General features: G+C 44.1%; 1 protein-coding gene across 1 annotated transcript in view; it reads left to right on the forward strand.

Moving 5' to 3' along the window:
* Positions 1-21,892, forward strand: part of FRMD3 (FERM domain containing 3) — a 638,046-nt gene that overhangs the window by 541,285 nt on the left and 74,869 nt on the right. Inside the window, exons 9-13 of the mRNA XM_085633170.1 lie at positions 8,720-8,783; positions 10,627-10,715; positions 12,434-12,508; positions 18,726-18,794; positions 21,600-21,721. Coding sequence (XP_085489296.1) covers positions 8,720-8,783; positions 10,627-10,715; positions 12,434-12,508; positions 18,726-18,794; positions 21,600-21,721 — 419 coding nt within the window. The remainder of the gene's footprint in view (positions 1-8,719; positions 8,784-10,626; positions 10,716-12,433; positions 12,509-18,725; positions 18,795-21,599; positions 21,722-21,892) is intronic.

Below are 21,892 nucleotides of genomic sequence, written 5' to 3' on the forward strand. Positions count from 1 at the left end.
TATTTTGTCTGGTGCACATTTAAGACCATAATCTCCATTGACTGAGCTATGGCAGTGGATGTTATGGGGTAGGACCTCTGTTTTATCTCTAATAAGAGACTTGGGCATAGTCATTGATGGGTGACATGATGTTAGGTAAGGCATCTGCTTGAGTTGTGAAAAGAAGGATGTCATCTGTATAAGCTGCCACCGTTTGTGGGCCTGCAGAAAAGGGAATACCAGTAATACAGGGGCTCCCTCTAATTTGTATAACCTTTGTTCCATGGTAAGTAGAAACAATAGAGGGAAAAGGGGGCAGCCTTGTCTTGTGCCTTGTTGTAGGTTAAAGGTGGTAGCTAATATTCAGCTAATATTTATTTTGGCTTTGAGTTCCTTGTATAGTGTGAGGATCATTTAAAAAAGATTAGGACCTAGATTGAATCCAGTAAGGGTGCCGTGTGTGAAAGACCACAAGACCTTGTCAAAGACCTTTTCCGCATCTAGTGCAACTGCGCAGATGGGTTGGTTGAGAAGGTGGGCTTCCGCAATGACATGACAGAAAAGTCTAATATTGTCTGCGATTAACCCACCCTTGATAAATCCAGAATGAGATGGATGAATAATTGTTTTAAGGATGGGTTCCAACCTAAGAGCAAGGATTTTCACGTTGATTTTGCAGTCACTGTTTATTAGGGCGATTGGGCAGTAGTTTTTGGGGTTGGAGGGTTCTTTACCTTCTTTAGGGATGATTATTATGGTGGCTTCTGCAGCGATACCAGTGACCGTACCAGTAGCGGGGAGGTGGCAAAAGAGATCCTCTAAAAGAGTGCTAAGGGAGCGTCCCCAGGTATGATAGAAAGAGCCGGAGAAGCTGTTGAGTCCTGGATTCTTCCCTGCTTTGAGTAGTTTGATCGCGTTTAAAATTTCATACCGTGCAATGGGTTTTTCGAGTATGGTTTTAGTTTCGTTGTCTATTTTGGAGATGGTTATTGTGTTATGGTATTGCAGTCAGGTCTCACAGCGGGTGTGGTTACTACTGTAGTAGAGGTTGTGGTAGAAGCATTCAAAAGTGGAGAAAATGTCATTCCCTTTGGTGGAGGATGTGCCGTGTTCATTGTTAATTTAGGATATCATGGGTCTACGGTATGTTTGTTTCAGGTAAGAGGCTCGCATTCTCCCAGATTTATCCTGTCCGCAAAAGGAGATACCCTTGTGTCTTTAGACAATGAGGTATGCTTTGTTTTTCAGGATTTTAATGTATTCGTACTTCAAATTTGTTAAAGGGTTTATACGTGATGTGTCTTTCGTTTAAGATCTTTTTCCAAAGATTGTATTTGTTGCTCTGGGATATTTCACTACTATTGTCTTGTTTGTTTCTCCATGACATTAGTTTGATCATGTGACCATGGATTGTGGATCTGAGGGTGTCCCAGACAATTTGTGGACAAGGCCCGGAGTTTCTGTTAATTTCTATGAATTGAATAATGTCATCTTGTCCGTAAAGTAGGGTCTTTTGAGATAAAATTACTCATTTTCCCTGATTTAGGTATAGGGGGGATATGCAAGCATGATTCGATACTAGAATTGGCCCGATGGTGGATTTGGAGGTAAAAAGGATGTGATCCTCGTCAACTAGTATGTGGTCAATGCGAGAAAATGAGTTGTGGGGGTGAGAGAAAAAAGAAAAGTCTTTGCCTGTAGGGTTGAATAGTCTTCATGCATCTTCCAGTCTGAGGTCATTGCATAGGTTTAGCATTTGTTTGTGAGATTTGTTTGGTCTGTATTAGAAATGGGGGTCTCTAGTTGGCAATGGTTTGCACCTTTGTCCAAATAGGGACCCTTGCTTCTAGTCAGGGAAAGGGGGATACACTCCTAAAATAACCCCTGCTCACCCCCTTGGTAGCTTGGCACGTGCAGACAGGCTTATCTCAGAGGCAGTGTGTAAAGAATTTATGAACACATACAGTAACACAGTGAAAACACTACAAATGGACACCACACCAGTTTAGAAAAATAAGTATCTTTATCTAAACAAGACCAGACGAAAAAAATCCACAATACAGTATAAAAAATAGGCTCTTCAATGGTAGAAATAGTTCAGTTCAATGCAAGTTGTAAATGCAACACTTTTCCAACAATGTACCTTAGATGCGTCACGCAAAACAAACAAAAGGGTCGCAGGGAAGGTGATGTGCCGTTCCTTACACTCAGGGGAGTGGATGTCGGTTCCTTACTGCAGCGCAGGGGAGGTGATGTGTCACTTCCTTACTGCGTGGGGAGTTGATGCGTCAGTTTATTACTGCGTTCCGGTTACGATGCGACAAGATGGCGCCTCAATGCGATGCGACGGTCCGGTGCGATGCGATAAAATGACGACTTTATGCGATACGACAATCCGGTCTGATGCGTGAACTTTTGCAGCCGCAGTGCAGGCATTGCGACAATGTTCTTGGTGATGCTTTGGGACTCGGTGTAGATGCGGCACACTTCTTCCCCATGGCTTTGCGATGCGTCGGGTCTCGGTGCGGATGCAACACGCTTCTTCGTCGTGTTGTCACGCTTCCAGCTCCCAGCAACAAACAGTCTCTAGAGGTCCTAAAACAGCAGCAGGCACCTCTCTGCAGGTTAGAATTCCCAGCGAGGAAATTCAGGGGAGCTGGTGGGGAAGGTTTTGTGTCCCTAAGACTTCAGACAGGAGGCAAGTTCAATTTCAAGCCCTTGGAGATCTTCCTCAAGATGACAAAGCAAACAGCAAAGTCCTTTTCTCCTTTCCTTGGCAACAAGTGACCACTGCAGGCCAACCCCCAAACAGCACAGGGGCAGTAATCTTTCTTCAGTTTCTCCAGTTTCTTCTCCTTGGCAAAGGTTCCTCTTGATTTCCCAGAAGTGATCTAAAGTTCTGGGGTCTGGGTCCCCCTTATTATACACACAAATCATTTGTCTCTGAAGGCAGAGAGTGTCTGTACCTAGCCAAACCCAGTTCTGTTCTCTCTGGTGCAGCTTCCTGGCAGGAGGTGGAGACAGCATTGTTGAAAGCAGACCTGGCCCAGGCAGGTGAAAGGAAATCTCCTTCCCCTACTCTAAATTCAGCCAAGGTCCCATTCAGCCCAGCCCTGACTCATCAGACTGCTGGAGCCGCAGCCCTCTCTCAGCTCCTGTCACTCACAAGCCAGACATGCAATACACAAACCTAGCAGAGGCACACTGGATAGTTAGGCAAGAAAATACCTACTTTCTAAAAGTGGTATTTTCAAACCCAGAATGTTAAAATCACTCATACTAAAAGATGCACTTTAACATTCTGAGTTCAGGCATACTAAACTTTATTTTCCGATCTTGTTCCCTGGGTCAGTTATGTTTATAAGATGTTATAATCAAACTGCCCATTCTGGCCTATGGGAACAGATAGCCTTGCAATAGTAAAAAACGAAATTGGCTGTAAATCACTATCAGGACATGCCAACACATCAGGGCATGTCCTACCTTTCACATACAATGCCCCCTGCCCACAGGGATATGTTGGACCTACCTTAGGGGTGACTAACATGCAGAAAAGGGAAGGTTTAGGGACTGGCAAGTGTGTGTAATTGCCAAGCCGACATGGCAGTCCCAGACGGCATACAGGCTCTGCAATGGCAGCCCTGAGCCACATTTTACAAGCTGCCTCTGTGGGTGACACAATCAGTGCTGCAAGCCCAACAGCAGCATTTGATTTACAGGCCCTGGGCACACATGGTGCACTGTACTAGGGACTGACAAGTAAATCAAATAACCAATCATGGAATCACTAATCCATACAACAATTTAAAATAGGGAGCACTTGCACTTTGGCACTGAACAGCAGTGGCAAAGTGCCCAAAGCATCTAGCCCAGCAAAAACAGATGAGGCAAGAGCAAAAAGTGGAAGGGAGACTCACGCCAATGATGCCAAGTCTAACAGTCTGAATGGACAGGAGGAATTTCATCCCATGAAAGGTTAAAATCACCACCAATGATTATCCTGCTGCAAGAGAAAACTTTTCATTTTTGTTGTGACCAAAAAGAAGGGAGGTTGTTATTGGGAGAGTAAACAGTCACTACAACTATTTTGATGTTATCTGGGTCTGGTTATGAGCGATCTGCCTTCAGGATATGCTTCCAAGAATGTGATTCTAAGGCCAGAGAAGTTGAAGATATGGGTAATGAGGCCTTTGTTTTATTTTATAGCAGGGGCACAGGATTGATCACTTGCCCAGAGTTTCTTTAGAAGGATATTTTCTTTTATAGTGACATTTGTTTCTTGAAAGAGGATTAGGTCTCCCTTAAGTGTGTGGGTATAGTCTAGGATTTCCTGGCATTTCGTTGGGTGATTCAATCCCTTAACATTAAGGGATAATGTCTTTATGTTATGCACATTTGTGGTATATGCGGATGCTGAAGTGTGTCCCTAGTTGAGTGCAGGAAAGAAGGGGTGGGTTGATGAAAGTGATGCCAGCAAGGGGAGGAGAGGGTGTGGGGGATGGCTTGGGGCAGGGAAGGGTGGCAAATGGAATAGGGGAAGGAGGGGATAGGGTAATGGAGTGGAGGGGAGTGAGAAGGAAAAGCGGAGAGCAAGGAAAGGAGAGAGAAGGAGAGAGACAGAAGGAAATAAAAATAGGAGAGTGCGAAAAAGAACCCATGTACCTAGGAGAGGTACGGCTGTAGTCTCAGTCGGAGGCTAGACGGTGGAGGCCACGAGGGGTCAAGTCTAGACACACAACTAGAGGCCACGTCCTTGGAGTGGTATAAGGAGGATCGATCAGGGCACTGGGTTTAAACTATGACAGGATTATAACCAGGTTGATGAACTGAACAGGGCAAATCATGCTATTAGATCATAGACGTCATGTATCCCTTCCATGCAAATATGTAGGCATCTCCGGAGAATAAGTGAACACAGATAACGACAGATCAAATAGCGAGGCAAGCTTATATAATCTGATGTGATGTATAACCGGGTCAGGGGAAGGGTGATGGGATCAACGTGAAGTGGTTATAAACAGGACAATGTTAGTTAGAAGTCTAGGGGTGCTGGATGTCTGGTTCATGTAATGTTCATCATAAACAACGAGACCAAGGTCAACGAGAGATACCAAGACATCATAAGGTAAACATTAAATTTAAGAAATAAAACTGTGCGAGTAGGTAAGTAGAAAAAACGTATGGAATGGGGTGTGAACCCACGCATTGGGGGAGCTGCGTATTGGTAGTGAGAGGCCACTTGAGAAATCGAGAGTTGAGCAGTAGCACTAGAAACATGTATGTAATTGGGGTGTTGGCAGTGTGCTGATGAAGCAGGTTAGTTGTGGGTTAGTTGTTTGAAAGTTTTTGATAGATTTCATATCATGACATTGTTTAGGGAAGTTATGACTAGGAGGGTTAACATGGTTAAACATGTTACTTTCACTTGCAACTCGGACGTAGCAGTTAGAGGCTGGGAATTGACAACAACCATGTAGAGAGTATGCCAGCGGTGGCGTATTTTGAGGACAGGATGGTGGCGTGACAGTGGAGCACGCGCAGGTTATGTATTAAGGGAGGTAGTTTGTTAGTTGGTTAGGTAAGTGTTTGAGTGCTTTAGGTTAGGGAATCGGCAGCATACTTCATGTGTGAGAGAGTTAGTGGTATACATCAACATGATTAGTGGAGCATGCAGCCGTAATGGTAAGTGTTCCTATTTGATCCCTGAATTTATGTGATAAAGAAGTCCAAACCATTAGGGTCATCGAAGATGGTAATTTCCCCTTTGTAAGTGGTTTTCAGGTGAGCCGGTCCAATGAAGGAGAATTGTACTGCTAGGTCCTTAAGTATTTTTCACTAGGATAGGAATGCTTTTCTTCTTTTGACAGTGTCTTTGGAATAGCCCTGGGAGAATTCAATGGTGGAGTCTTGCCAGTTGATCCTTTGCACCTCTTTCTTCTGTGAGGGATTAAATCTGTGTGTGAGTATCTAAGAGGCCTCTGGGCTCAAGTTATTTTGAAATCCTTTATGAAGTTTAGGCTCAGGGTTAGAGGTATCCATTTTTCTATGAAGGCGGCACATGATGGGGCCTGGTCTTCCTCACCCTCCAGGAGACCAAAGATCCACAAGCTGCCCCTACTATGTCTGTCTTCTAAGTCCGTGAGACTTTTTTCAAGTCGTGCGAGTTTTGCAGTTGTGGTTGCCAAAGTCTTGGATGAGCTCTGCTTGTGATCTTCCAGTAGGTTTATGGGTGGCTCTGCTTCTGTTACTCTTCCCCCTAGTAAATGAAAATCTTGGTAAATAGATGCAAGGTCATTCTGTGTGGAATCTGTGCTAGCCTTTGTGAATTGGGCAAGAACATGTAATCAAGTTTCTGCATGATTAGGTCCAGAGTCGGGCTAGTGTCTAGTTTCGATTTAATTGGAGATATAGGAATGGGGGGTCCTGTTTGGATCACTTTCCTGCTGATTTAGTGTCTTTAGCCCCCCCCCCCCCGAAGTCCCTAGAATCTTGTGCTCTGAGGTCCAACATGATGGTTTTATTTGGTGCGTATTAAAGCCCCAACCTAAGGTGATGAAGCATGGCTGATTGGTGAGTGAAGGTTCACCCCAGGTGGTGTCTGCAATCATGAAGTTCCAAATCTCGTAGGATGCGTTGTAGTCCGTGTGAGGTAGTAGGGATCATTCTGTCTTATTGGGTCATCCTCAGAGGCCTTATGATATAGATAATATAGAAAGAAAGGGGAGAGTGGTATCAGCCCAGCAGTAGAAGTATGAACCTTGGTTAGGGGAAAGAAAGTCAACTGTGTCAGGCAACCAACAGCAGATAGGCAGGCCTTCTGCAAAAGAGAGCACCAGAATTATTAGTCATGTATCTTTGGTTGCGGTCGCGTTGATGTCAAGAGTAGTAAGCACCCACCTTAAAAGGAAGTTGGAGGCCTTATGTAAGGTGTGTAGAGGCTGCAGAGAGCTCCAAGATATACAGGACAGTTTTACATAGAGAGCTGTGTCCCAGAGGCAGATATTTTAAGGTCAGGCACAGCCTATGTGCTCCACTAGGTTGACAGCGCATGAGTCAGGAGGCAAGATGAAGCATCCACCCTAAGATGCAGACGGTTTTCAGGTGTGTAGAGGCCGCAGGAGGCTCCCAGGATGCATCGAACGGCCAGCCGAGGGAGCTGTGTATTGGCTGAAGCCATTTTGGGAGCAGGTATGGCCTCTGTGCATCATTAGGGCGCTATGCGGAGGGAGGATGACAGCATGGAAGTTCAGCGCGGGTACACAATAGAGCAAGTCGAATGGCTTATCAGTTGTGCAGTTGCATCTGGGCTCTTGTACTGTTGTAGCTGGAACACATTTACCCCTCTAAATGGTAGGATAAGCCATGAAGGTGTGCGAGCGCGCGATGCACTGAGGCTAGGTGGCCATATTCCCAGGTGACAGTCACGCCCTTACACTATTCTTAATCACATTTTCATAGTATGGTACCTGATATGGTGTCTGGTACCCTAGAGCTGCTTCAGCTTACCAACAAATTGGTAACCTGAAATAGTCCCTTGACTTAGGGAGCTGTTTATAAGTGGATGGTATTGGAAATCTGGTAATTTCTGCCGGAAATGGTACACAGGTGAGGAATCCCCTAGTGGCATGTCCTCTGCTGTACTGACTCTAAGCTGGAGACTTGTTCTGTGCTTGATCCACCACCATATTTAGCATTTCCTCCAGAAACCAAAAGATTTCTCGTTCTCCATGTTAGCAAGGAAACACACTTGCATAAATTACTGCACATCCTGCACAGTGATGTTCTTAATGCCGCTGCTACCACTGACTTCCTGCAGTGGTGTAGGAAGGAGTCATGGGATTTAACGCAAGCAAGGAACATGCCCCGCTCCCTTACTGTGGAGTAACAGACAGACGTAATTGGAGTACAGGGGGCCCATCACACTCCTTTCCTCATGTGCTACTGCATTATAAAAGGAACTTGTTTTAACAACGTATTATTAATCATGTATTTCAATATTCTCTGATCAAAATAATTGACTTTCAAAGTGGAAAAAAAGAAAATTAATAGGAGCTTCGGGGGAGGAACAGCAAGTCATTTGTATGGGTCTGCTGGTGTGGTAGACCCCAGTGGTTAGAGATAACCACTTTCTGTATCCTGGAAATATAATATATTTCCAGCCTGCAGAATCATTTAGAATAACTCGCATTTTGGTTTGTGGGGATTCATTAGCCCTATTTTCATCTGCTCTTTCAAGGGTAGACTGTTGTGTGAGCTGTAGGTAAGAATAGATTGCTATGCAAAGCAGTCACAGGTACTGTCTGATTCTTTTCAGGGAACTTCAACCACCCACCAGAGTGTTTCTTGTTATAAAAGTTATGTTAGTGCTTTCTTTCCATTGCAAAGTATTTTATTCACTTTTTGCCATTAATTTCAGGATTGATCATTGACATCGCGGTTTGTTGCTATACAATTAAACGATGACGAGTTGCATGCATTGCACTTCCACGGCAGGCTGCTGTGCATATGTCCTACAGCTGCATTTTGAATGCATTGCAGTTGCCTGTGCAGGATGATGTTACTTCCTGGAGGCCCATCAGCATTGCCCTATTCAAGCATGCATTGAAAGCTTGTTGCATTGCCAGGCTAATGGCTCTGATGGTGCTAGTTTGTATCCATCTGCAGTCAGCCTTTATAAAAGTACTTCAGAATTCATACTTTGGCTATATTTAGAATTCTAACACCGTTATTATCTTTCTAGGTCGGACGTCTGCAAACTGAAGTATGAAGGGAAGACGTTTTACGTAATTGGGACACAGAAAGAGGTCAGAAATTTTTGCTTGTTTTTTGTACTTTTGGGAGTGAGTTGAGACCAGTTTTAAGAGTGCAACTAGTATACATTTCTGGCTTCAGATCTCTTGCTTTAGGAAAGTCTTGATGAAAATCCGATTTTCTTTGTGTTTTGTTTTGTGTATCCGATTCCTGGTACACATTCAAAGGTACATTTTGTCATATCCCTACTCTGTGGCACAAAATGAGAGATAATCTCAAAAGTATAGTTAAGCTATATTTTACCCTACCTCTGACTTTTCCCTCTACCCATTGATGTTGTTCAATGTTTAGGGAAAAATTGTTCCTGTGGTTGATAGAAATGTTAATGAAAGGGACAAGAATAATGTCATGATATACCAAGTTGAAGCTGGAATAGTTGTTGTAGGGTTTGGTGAGATAGGCCTGGCCCAGGGGGATGTGATGTCATAAATGCTGGTACCATAATCACGACAGAAATAAATGCCTTCTGACATGCTCGTTCCTTCTATTCGTTATTTCGTGATCTCCATAAACTGCACTGCCTGCCCATGACTCCTGACCACAGTAAACCCATTACAATAATAAACTGTGTTTACATGTGTCGGTCAAATCCCAGCGCAACTGCACATGTTTTTTTTCATTTTTTCAACTGATAAATGAGGCAAAAGTCTGCGGAATAAAGGATTTGAATTAATGTTATTCCCTCCACAGTTACATAATTCCACCTCATATAGAAGCAAATAGGACAGGTTCTGCTAGCAGAATAAAAAGAAACCAACAATACAACAGAGATTCTGCTGTGGTGCCATGCCCAAGGTTGTTTTCAGAAACTGTTGTCAGCGTGGTAGCTTTAGGAATCTCCTTGATGGACATTTACCATAATAGAACAAGCTGTTGCATCAACCTACTGCGAGGTAGAGTGACTACTTCCCACCAACTCATTAAGGACACTGTTCCCAGTCCATGACTTCTGTGCGAGAGCCTGATGCATTCTGGGCAGGCAGTGCAGTTTATGGAGATATCGAAACAACGAGTGGAAGGAACGAGCATGTCAGAAGGCATTTATTTCTGGCGGGAATGTATCTGATACTTTAGTCAAACGTGAATTCACCTGTTGTTTATTTGCGAAAATGTGCTCTCTTTGAAATAAACCAAACCTCGGGATCCAGACAACCGTCTGCAGTTCATAACAAACTATGACAAAGTCAGTAGGTGTGACTTCTGTATAATACAGGATCTCCAAAGCACACCAACACATAGAGCATGCACAGAGACCTACAGATCTATAGACACCCATTTACACAAAGACCAACGGACATAATGACACCTTTGCACACAGACAAACATAGGGGCGTCAAACCACTCTATATACTCAGACCAACATGAACACGAACAGCGAGGGGGGTCAGTGAGGGGTATTGTTCGGGGCGGGGGAGGTTCGAGAGGGGGACTAGGTGAACTGCAGCATAGGGTATTGATGGGGAGAGCAAAAGGTCAGCCCTGGACTGGGAACCCATAGCAGCCCTGGCAGTTTTCTCAGACCAGGCCCAGGGGAAGCACTGACTGGGGCCGGTAGGCTGGAAATGCTTGCTGCTTTTGTTACTGGGGGCCGATATTGCAGCACCGCAGCAAAACAGGCCCTCGGTAACAAAATCGGCCCTCACCCTTCCAGCCTCCTGGGGAAATGCCCAATGCCTGATACGGGCAATCAGGCCCTGCAAAAGATGAGAAACAGCAGGTCAAAATAAGATGATGGCCACCAGGGAAGCATGTGGTTATTTGCCCAGGATGAGAACTCACAAAGTCTGATGCGTTTTTCTACATGAAAATCATTTATGTTCTTTTGTTTCTTTTCAGAAAAAAGCTATGTTAGCATTCCATACCTCGACACCAGCAGCCTGTAAGCATCTTTGGAAATGTGGGGTGGAAAACCAGGCCTTTTACAAGTAAGTCAGACATAAGAATGACAACACGAGCTGAGAGCAGCGGTGCCTCCTCCACAATGGCGGAGAAGCGTCGCCCCACTGCTTGGCTCAGAGCCAGCAAATGAAAAATAAAATGATGTTCTAGCATTGTTTTGTTTTTCATTTGCTGGCTCTGAGCTAGCGCTGTAGGGAGGGGTGGGGGCAGGGACATGGGAGGGGGGAGAGGGGAGGAGGAGGAGTACTATGTGCACTCCCTAAGTGTGCATATGTGTGTTGGCCGGCCATCTCAGGCCGGCCAAACACACATGCGCACTTAGTTTTCTCCAGCCCGGCCGCATTGAACAGCCGGGCTGGAGAAACCTCACAGACTCCCTGGTCTGAGTGGAGCGTGTTTCCAACCCGCTCAGGCCAATCCCCACGCTGCTCTGCAGCACATGATTGGATGGGAGCCTAGTCCAGGGGCTGCTGGGACCAGGAAGAGGAAAGAAGGTGCGACGCAATGCAGGAGGAGGCCGGCAGCTTCAGGTAAGTTCTATTAAAAAAATATATTATTACTAACACCCCCCCGATGTGACACCCCTGACCCTGCGCTTCCCCTCCTGCGTTCCCTCCAGTAGCCCCACCACCCTTGTGGTGGTTGCCACTGGCTGTGAGGCATTGGAAAGTGGTATCTGTTGTGGCCATGTGATGCCAAGGATGTAGTGCACCATTTTAGAGTGCTGCCCAATGCATCCAATAGGCTTGTGTGTGGTCGAGTGTGAGAAGCCTACGTGGCCTCACGGTTATGGTGCTGGCCAAGCAGTGAAGGCCACAGTTTGCAGTGTATGGTTTAAATGCTGTCGGTGGAGCAGTTCCTTCATTATAGCCTGTATAAACATTGCGGACCTCTGAATTATCTGCCTGCTGGCGCTGTTCACCAATGGACTGAAAAAGAGTAACAATAGTAATATCATTTTTTCGAATATACGCCTCTATATAATGTAATCCTGAGCAGACCCTCAAAGTTATTTTTCTTATTTTTGGAATTATTTATATACAAGTCATAGGCTTGAGAGTAACTGTGACAAAATGCTACATAACACGGTCCTGGAGGACAGAAAAAGCACCATCTTTAGATGAATGGGCACAGGCAGTGGACTGCTGCTGCCACCATGTAGAGGTGGTATGTGGGGAGAGGGGGTGCTCTGGAAAATACAGCAAAAGTTGGGGGCCATGGTGGGAATATTTCGGAGTGGTATAAAACATACATGGTGTAACTTCTCAAATTCTTTCAGAATGCAACTTCTCAAATTCTTTGAGAAGTTCTGTATGCGGTACCATCGACTTATTTTTGTACAATGTTCATTTTCTGTACTCTTCAAGTCTACACAATAGCTAGTCTGCTCTTAGGGTTGTGTTAGTTATGAAATAAAATAAAATGTGGCATGTTATTTCGTGTCGCGTGGGGTATTGCTCTTATCTGTAGGTTTTGAATAAGGAATACCGCACGCATGGTAGGGACTGCTGGGCACCTCAACCCCAAAGATGATTGAAGCTGCCTGTCAAGTGCCTTCTCGGGTAATTTGTGCATCTGACGATATATCATGTTGATTGTCATTCGCTGCATTCCCCTTTAATAGGCCATACATATATATGCCTCATTACGTTCCCTAGAAACAGAATAGAAAATGAGAAGTTGCCATGATACTGTTAGGATTCACGTTGCAGCATGTGAGGCATGTATTCTGTTTTTTCTGCAGGTATGCAAAATCCAGTCAAATCAAGACCATGTCAAGCAGCAATATCTTTTTCAAAGGCAGCCGCTTTCGATACAGGTAGGTTCCATTTTCTTTCATTTTATCCAGTGACAGTGTGAGATTTACTTTAAAGGAGAGGGTGCATGAGTTTTCCTGTGATAAACTAGTGTTTCAGGTTTTCTGCTGAAAATGTGGTGTTGAATTAAAGCTGCTTATATATATTACAAGTTAATGAAAGTGACTCATATTCTGAGTTGGACGGTACTGGGGTAAAGGTAAATGTGCATGTGAATTTACCATTACAGTGCAGTAAATCCACCCCAGTACTGTCAAATTACGAATTAACCCCCTTGAAATAAGGAATTACCTTGTGGGACAGTTTTTACATGTGTAAAAGCACATGAAATTCCCAGTTTGGTGGAGTTTAACACATACAGTTGCCACCTGCTCTGAGCAGGTGGTAAATGTATGCATGGACCTTTGGGTGTGGTCAGTAGGAAGGGAGAGGGGAGAGGGAGTAGGGGAGGCAATGGGAGGGTCATTTCGGGCAGGACAGTGTATTTATTGTATGCTGCCCCTTATCTGAAACAAATGGGGAATGAGGCTTGGCTGCTGCTGCGACCAAAGTCTCAGGCAATTTTTCTGGCTTGATTTAAAAGCCACAAGAATCAGGTATCCTTTTCTCACACCCAGAAAAAACACAGCTGTGGAAAAACCTACAAACTTATAATCAGGCGGAGAGGAATTCAATGCATAAATTCCACTATTCCTGACTGTAATCAGGTTCTTCAGCCGAACTTTCAATTGAAAATGCATTATTTTTATTGCTAATAACTGACTCATTTGAAGAATCTGCAGGAAATTTTGCACACCCCTATCCAAAAGCATTTCAGGAGGCTTCGAGTATCTTCTAATACAGGAGTGCAAATATGTTGGATTGTCAATGCCACAAAGTCAGTTAAGATTGTGGAATGCTAATGGCTTTAAAGAATTGAGCCCCTTTATGTTAAGGGGAAAGTGTATCACTTGGCAAGAATTGCAGGCGCGGTGTGGCGATCGCTGCAAGTTGTTCTTTTTGGGGTTCCAACAGATCTTTTTTTTTTTTAAATCACTTCTCGGAATCTAGTGTAAATCCCGACCCCGCCACGCAAACACTTTTTAGGTTGAAATTCAAGGGAGCTAGTAACTCGTATAGACTACTTCGTGGAAAGTTTTTTGGATAAAATCAGCTTGTCCACACAATGCACTATTTCAGAGGCGGATTGACACTCTATTTCATTATTAGGCCATAAGGCTTTAAGGGCAGTACATTTTAAGAGGATGTCCTTCCTTTCTCACTGGATGGCCTATTATACTCCCCCGGCCCTGCATAGAATGTATCCAGAGGTAGAGGATGGGTGCTTTCGCTGTCAGCAACAGGGGATGGGAGGGTTTACATATTTTTTTTACTTGCTAGTTGTTGGAACAGTTTTGGCAAAAGCTCTTAGGGCCATATTATCACACGAACCTGGGTTTCTATGGGAATTCAGAAGGGCATATTATCAAGCCCATTATCGCCGCTTTAGCAGCAGTTTTCTGCCGCTAAAGCGGTGATAATGTTATCGCCGTTCCTTGATTAGTCTCGCCCTCCAGACAAATATAGATCTGGAGGCAGAGGTGACACTCTTTGGGTTTGCCAGTAAGAATCGGCTATCGGCAAGTGGGTACAGGTGTTTATATCAGTCGCCCCAATAATTGCTCGCTCATTGATTTTACAGAACTGGAAATCATCCAGGGCTCTGTTATTCCAAGAGTGGCTGAATAAAATGTTCAGGACGAAAGAATTGAGGAGGCATATGTAAGACGTGTGGGGATCTAAAAAGGATTTAAAGCCACATGGCAGTTTATGGATTACTAGCAGAGTTGGGCTCCAATTTGGTAGCAGTGCCACGGATGGCTCCATGAAGGACCCTCGGAAATATTGGGATTACTCAATCCTCTTGCTTTTGTAAGGTGGGCTTTCTGGCTTTTTTGTTATTGGTTTAAAAGCTGTACCCTAAGGGCCAAGGATGCTTTTTTTCTTATAAAAGGGGTATGTAGGACCAAGAAGGTCTGAGTGTCTAGTTCATTGCACTGATTACCGTCAGTATGACAAGCTTAAGCACTTTCCCGGTAATTCTTGAAGCAATTACATGTTTACAAAGGCAGTAGGGGTTCCATGGGGCGCAATAGCACTTTATTGATGGCTGATATTATAACTGTACTGTATATATTTATACACCATTATTTATACAAAACAATTTGCAGGAGTATACCCAAACTGGCACGTGGGCACTTTATTGATTCCCACATGGTATTTCAGCATTACTGCTTTTAATAGATCGATTGCCCTATACTATGTGGTGGTTCGTTCATTTACACATGAGCTTGCTAGTATCAAATGCTATTCTGTATAATATTTGTCTGGTATGCGTCTTATTTGTAGTTGATTTGTGATTCTGCTCAATAAAATAAAACGCAAAAATAAAAATTGCATACCCGTTAAGAAAATGGCTAATGTTTTGCATGCCAAGTTGCATGCAGGTCTGTGTAGGTGAAAAAATAAAAGAAATGTGTCAAAAAGTTACATTTACCGTTCAAGCTCCTATAAGAAATTTTGATTTCCTCTTCAGACAAAACAGCTAAATGGGTTAACACCAATCGTGGCATGGTGTGTGGATAGGGATGAATGAGGGCAAAAAGAAGCACCCGGCGACAAGTAGTAGTACTTCACCTCCTCCTGAAGCCAACATGACCTCACTGATATTGTCCAAGGCCGGCCTGTCCACCATTCAAGACTTGGAAATAGCTGAGGGCATGTTTATTTACCAACCTTCGCCTCTTCAAAGTTTAGTACTTACAGCAACAGCAACCCAGCCCCTGCATCAGTTTCATCAGAAGTACCCCAAAGATTCACTCAGAGATTCCCCAACAAATCTCAAGAGCGCTATCCCTTTAAAGAAGGATCTATATTCTGCCGACAGGCCCTCCACGCTCTCCTGGTGGACAGTGAATGTGAAAGGCCCTGTGGTAAACAGGTCCCCAGACAATAAGGACACAGACACATGTATGCTGTAGTGGAGAATGACCACAAGGCTATTTACCTGGTTCTCTTTTATTTGCTTTTCCCCTCCCCCTGCTGGCATCCACCATTGGAGTCAGAGCAGAGGGCACACACAGGCACACCCCTCGGACAGTCCCACAGGTGGAACAGTCCACCAACATTACATGGTTAAGCTCTTGTCGGCTTTGTGCTGGTCATGTTTGTAAACCAAGTCCCGCGGGCAATCTCACGCATCCTGCGGGTGGAAATTTGGATTCAGCACATTCTAAAACAACCTCAGAAACCAAGAAAAAAACCTGTTAAATATTAGGAATGGTTCAGAGAACAAAAACTGATAAAGCACTGAAGCCTTTCATTATAGTATATAATGCACAAAATACACCATAACAGACAGCACATCATGCTCAAAACACCACTTTGCCGGATGTAAATGACATACAAATTCTGTCTATCAAGAGCAAAACATGGCTGGGTTTTAGTAATGGTGTATGGCCAGCCAATGACTGTGAACGGTGAATCTGCAAAGGATTCCAGGAGAAATTTCTTGGGAAATTTTCATGCAGATTTTCTGGATGGCGCTTCAGTCATTAAAAAACAAAAGAAGGTCCCTGCTCGACTATTTACTTGGGATATATCCTCCTCCCACCCTTTTACCATTTCCTACTATCCCCCCTCCTCTCTCCTATCCTCTCTTCTCTTTCCACTCTTCTTTCCACAAGAAGTAAACCCCCACCCGACCACTGAAAATATTCTGGCTGTTGTTGCAACCAATGCAGTTAGTCATCTGGACTCACTCAATGAGCTATACTTTTCTAATTAGGTTGACATCTGAAATATATAAATGGTCTTTCTTCTGTTGGACTGGCAGGTACTAAACGGAAATCACTGTACCGCCTTTACTTCTCATCTATACCATTTTTTTTTCTTGGTTCTTATTATATTTCTGTAAAAATTTTAAATTAAAAAAAAAAGCCTTTTCAATGGAAAGTGCTACCTAACTATAACAACGCAGGTGCTGTTGCCACATATGCGATATAGATTCAGAAATACGTCTCTGGGATTTGCAACTCCTGAAAAACATTTCTTATAAGAAAATGTGGTGCACTGCAGCTCTGCTTGGCCAAATAATGCTGCACATGGTCTTTGGCGGTGCAAAGAGGAGTTTGGTGGGGGTCCTGGACAAAGGCCAGGCACTGTGGCCAAGCCCTGCTGCGCACTGCATGTGAGCTTTGGGGTTGGCCGTCTATGGCTGGTTTGCAGCAGGGACTGAATTAAGGCTAGGCACCCACAGTGGGCTAGGCACAGGACCTGCTGTAGGAACTACTACAGTACAGTACAGGAAAACTCACAAATCATCCTCAGCCTAATATTAGTATGACCTGTGTGTTCTCAGAATATATCGTAAAACATTCCCCCCTTTATTCAGAGGCACAACCCCCCCTGCTCCGGCACCAGTTGAGGTATTGGTGGGATAACATGAGCTGGAAGATGACATACCGGAGCAGTGAAGGTGTAGTGTTCTGCTGGGTATGTCATCGGAGAATGTTGGGGCTGTCATTGTGGAGAATGTTGGGGATGGGTAGATCACTGGGGATTCTGTGAAGACGGCTGCTGAGCTGGGGCGGTTCCTTCGGTGGATGTATAAGCTGTCCTTCATTTCTGGAATAAACCTACTATTCTTAAGACTTCTTGTGCCGCCTCCTTTCTATAGAAGGTACCTACCTTCACTATTCCTACCTACTTCATTGCTAATCTCTAAAGCTGTCCTTTTGGTTATTCCCTTTTCTCTACTGTACCAGTACTCTGAATCTGCTGGCAAGCACTATGTGTTTAGAAAGTTACCACTGAAAACAAACACAGCGAAGACAACAACTTATGAAATGTATTGGTTGAGAAATGAAAGCCCATTTATAGAAGCATGGTCACACGCACTAGAGGACAAGTGTGCAGTCCCAGATAAGGCACTTATGTAATTTTTCTGTTAAAATACTTTTAAAAGTATAGTTATCTTTTATGTGGAATGTTAACAAAAGTCTGTGGAGAATATCTTATTTCGGTGGTACGCTGAGTAGAGGATGGGTATCCGCTGCCACAGCCTAAGGGCCTGATTACGAGTTTGCCGAACCCGTAGTGGCCGTCCCTAGACCGCCAGACTGGTGGTCCACCCCCGTATTACGAATACGGCAGTGGGACCACCACAGGACCACCGCAACCATGGGGGATTATGGATCCCGTAGCTCAGCAGGCAGAGGCCCGAATATGCCTGCCGGGCCACTTTGGCACCGCCAAGCATATTAGGAGTTTCCTGACCGCCTCACTTTCAATGGCGGTGAGGCTGCCATTAAAATCGCGGCAGTGAGGAAATTTAAGGGGCCCCACAGGGCCCCCAGTTGCATCAGGGCCATGGGATGTATGCAGGAGGGCACATGGTGTGCCCACCCCATCTGCATGCACCCCCTTTCCTGCACCGCATGGACTTTACAGCCCATGTCGTGCAGGAATGGGCTTTGGCGTTCCCACTGTGGTGCCTTTTTCATAAGCATCGCCGTGGGAAAGCCAAAAGACCACCTGCCAGACCAGGAGAAAAATTCCTAATCTGCCGGGTGGTCTGACAACGGGTTTGGCGGTCCTGGAACAGGGCGCTGGCGTGGCAGCCCGCTCCAGGACTGCCAAACTCATAATCAGGCCCTAAGTGTTGTTCTGGTCCAAAATTTTAATTTTTAACTGTGTAGAATGTGTACTCATTAAGATGGACAAATACATATATCTCACAAGATGGTAATTAAGTCTATGCCCGCTGCTGATATCTATGAGTAATATGCCTGTCACAAGCGAGGAACCCTGCTAGGTTATCTTAACATTTCATCAATCCAAGTTTAATAAACTGAGTGTCATTGAACCGGGTAATGTTTACACTTGTTATTAACAGCCCATAGAAATGACAAATTAAAGACTATGAAAAGCAACATATCTTTATAACAGTAGATCATACCTAGGAAGAAGATGCAGTAGTAAGAATTTGTTGTTGAAACACTTGTGTTAAACCTTTGTTTGCAGTTCTTCTGCTTTCTTTCTGAAACATATGTTAATCATCCTTATCAGCATAATTAATGCACCCACCATTGTGCAGCTCTCTTTCTTGAGCACTTCCCGTCCCACTCTCCCAGACACAAAGCTGCTGACAATATTGATGACCTTCCTGTTTTGTTTTAGTGGACGGGTCGCCAAAGAAGTGGTTGAAGCAAGTTCCCAGATCCAGCGGGAACCCCCAGAAGTGCACAGGTATAGTGGGGGAAAACGTTCAAGGCATCGTATTTGTTGTTCCTAAAGCATGTTTCCAAGAAGGGAGGAGCTGAATTTGAACAATGTGCACCACCCCAAAATGCTCATTCACCATGTTGCTAAAGATCAGACAAATTCCACACTGGAAAGCACCTTTCAGTTTAAAATATTAAAATAAATGAAAACAGCATCTCAAAAAAGCTGTCGAATGCCAAGATTGTTACAGAAGAAATAAGATTTTCTCACTTGTACCGTGAGTGACAATATTTTTCCTGCTCGCACGTGCATATCACCTCAAAAGAAGAGCTCTTCAGTTACAGGACTGTCAGTGAGGGATACTTTGCCATTTATTTTATTTCCTCTCTATCTTTTTTTATAAACTTTTTTCACACTCCTTGTGTTTAAAATACGTTTCACATTTATTTTATTCAAAGCAACGAGTTGCTTTTCGTTGCCCCAATAAAAAATGTATTTTCCTGTGATGGTGATTAAAACTAAAAAGGGTTTCTATACCTGTTCTAGGTACACCTTCCTGCTTAGAAGCACACATACTGTTCTATTAGAATTATATGCAATTGTTACTTTCTTCAACGAATTTAAAAGTAGTATTGCAATTGTGAAGGCCACCAAGTTTTCTCTTTTTTCTACATTTAATTTTAATTTAATTGTTCCACATGCTTGCAATAAAAAAATATATCAATCTGACATCTTGCCTGCGCCAGACCTGATTGCTTCCTGGTATTAAATGTACAATTCAGTCAATTCAAGAATTTACAACCATGATGCATATGTGCAATCACAGACGACACATTATGCTTGGAATTCTACTTACCCCATAAATAGACTAGTTTGTGGAATATTAGTGACAAGCTAGAGCTTATGTGGAATAAAGAATACTTCCTAGAAGGTGAAGTGAAGGAGTTAACTCCAGAAGCCATATTAAAGAGAGTGCCCCTGGCAAAGCAGCAGGTGTTTGCGCCCACTTTGCGCTTCCCCGGGGCACTTTGGCATTACAGAAGGGGCCACAGATTCTTGTGCGACCCCTTCTGTAATACTGATAGCGCTGGTGCACATAAAGCGCCAGAGCTATCTTCGGGGGCATTCCCTCATTTGCATGGGGGAGTGGCCCCATGCAAATGAGGGAATCCCTTTGCCTCTGCACCCATGCCGTATTACAGGCGAGGGGCGCAGAGGTAAAGAAGCTGTCAGGAGGCGCACTGACAGTGGCTTACTGACAGCTGTCAGGAGGCGCACCTAAAAGGTGGGGCACTGTCAGTGTGCCCCCTGAGAGCAGCCCCCTGGAGGGGGGAAAAGTAGGTACCACTGACTGCACGCGCCTGCATTGTGAAAACTGGGAGCGACTTTAAAGCAACCGCTCTGGTTTTCACAGGAATGCGCTGACCCCAGGGCAACACGAGTTCGCGGCTGCTCTGGGGCTGCACATTCATAGTGATAGTGCACATTTTCATTGTTTGCGCTGGGCACACCTTTTTAAAGGTGCGCCCGGTGCAAACAATAAAAATGTGCGTTTTCCGCAATACGGCCCAGCTCTGATCTACCAACTAAGTTCTTCCAAGTTAGATCCTTCCATTTCCTGAAGCTGGTAATACAGACAACCAGTTTTACAAAACGATGACTGGTTTCAATAAACTAGATCCTTTGCAGGAAGACCTGAGTGCATCAATATTGCAATCAATAAGTGCATAGCACTTAGCTCACACTACAGGGAGCACTTCAATGGGTACTTCAGTTATTTATCATATTGAAGTCTCAGTTGACTGCAATTCTACCTTAAGTCACATACTTTATGTTTACAAACTAACATTTTATGTTATTGTATTTTATTGAGGTATTTTTACAGCGCTGAAGTTGCCAGGTGGGCAGCAGAGCACTTTATGCAGAGCAGTGATCTGTAGGTGGCTGATGCTACAAACATGATTTTGTTCAAGAGTACATTCTTACATGAAATAGGGTCATCTACAGATTTTTCCGTGAATTATACAAACATGATGCAGGGATATACATGAAACATAAACTTTAACATATAGAATTATACATGCAGCATTGAACTTCCTAAACCAGATCCTAGGGGTAAATGATGGGCAAGGCCAAACGGAGTGGTAGACAGATGCTGATCAGAGGTTTGCCTTACAGAATACTGAAGAAAAAATTATTTCAAAGCTGCTGTTCTTCACTTTAACCCTTGGCATTATAGACTATGTCAGTCCTTAATTTGAGCCAGTGGTTTCCGGTGCTCAGCACCAGCACTTAATTGTCAACACCGCCGCTTGGCCAAAGCCATTCTTATAGCTTTGGGAGCCTGGAATAGTCCAAGCTGTCACATTTGTAGGTGTGTAATGGTTAGTAGTTGTTTTGTTACCATCATTGGCAGTATGGCAGGGGCATGTGTGGTGTAAGTTGCAGTGGCCTCCTGTTGAGAGCCCTGGCACTTATTTTTTTTTTTACAAATTAAGCTCTGGTATGTTATCACTAAGAGGTAGAATCTTGAGGAAATTAACGAATTATGAGGAGAAACACAGCAAAACCTTTCTACTTAAAGACTGGACGTGTGCAAAGTCAGGTCTGCTGTCTTGTATGATACATTTGCATGTGCCAATATGCTCAGGGGCTGCATTCAGGCTCAATATGTCTGTAGTTTCTGAGCGGTTTAGTTTAGCGACATCTTGGAATGGTAGCCTGTGTGCTCTCGTTGCGGCACAACACATAACCCGGTGATAAAGTAGGGCGTGGCAGCAGATTCTGTCTGAGTTTGATGAGATGTTTTATTTCATACATTACTTGCAGATCGTTGATATCACAAGGTCGCAGCTCGTACTCTTTGAATAAACAGCTGATAATCAACATGGAGCCGCTGCAGCCCCTCCTGCCATCCCCTTGCGAAGAGGACGAGACTCCGCTGGACGAAAGTAAGATCGGCGTGGCAAGCTCCCATGACTAAATTCAGGCTGTTTTATCATTTCCCAGTACACGTAATGACTGAACGTTAAACTGCGTCAGGGGGTTACCTTCTGCCGTAAACAAATTAAAAATGAACGTTGTCAAGTGCTCTTCCTAAGCTTTGCAATCTTTTTGGGAAA

Source organism: Triturus cristatus, chromosome 2_1 (genome assembly GCF_964204655.1).
Source record: "Triturus cristatus chromosome 2_1, aTriCri1.1, whole genome shotgun sequence".
Taxonomy (NCBI): Eukaryota; Metazoa; Chordata; class Amphibia; order Caudata; family Salamandridae; genus Triturus; species Triturus cristatus.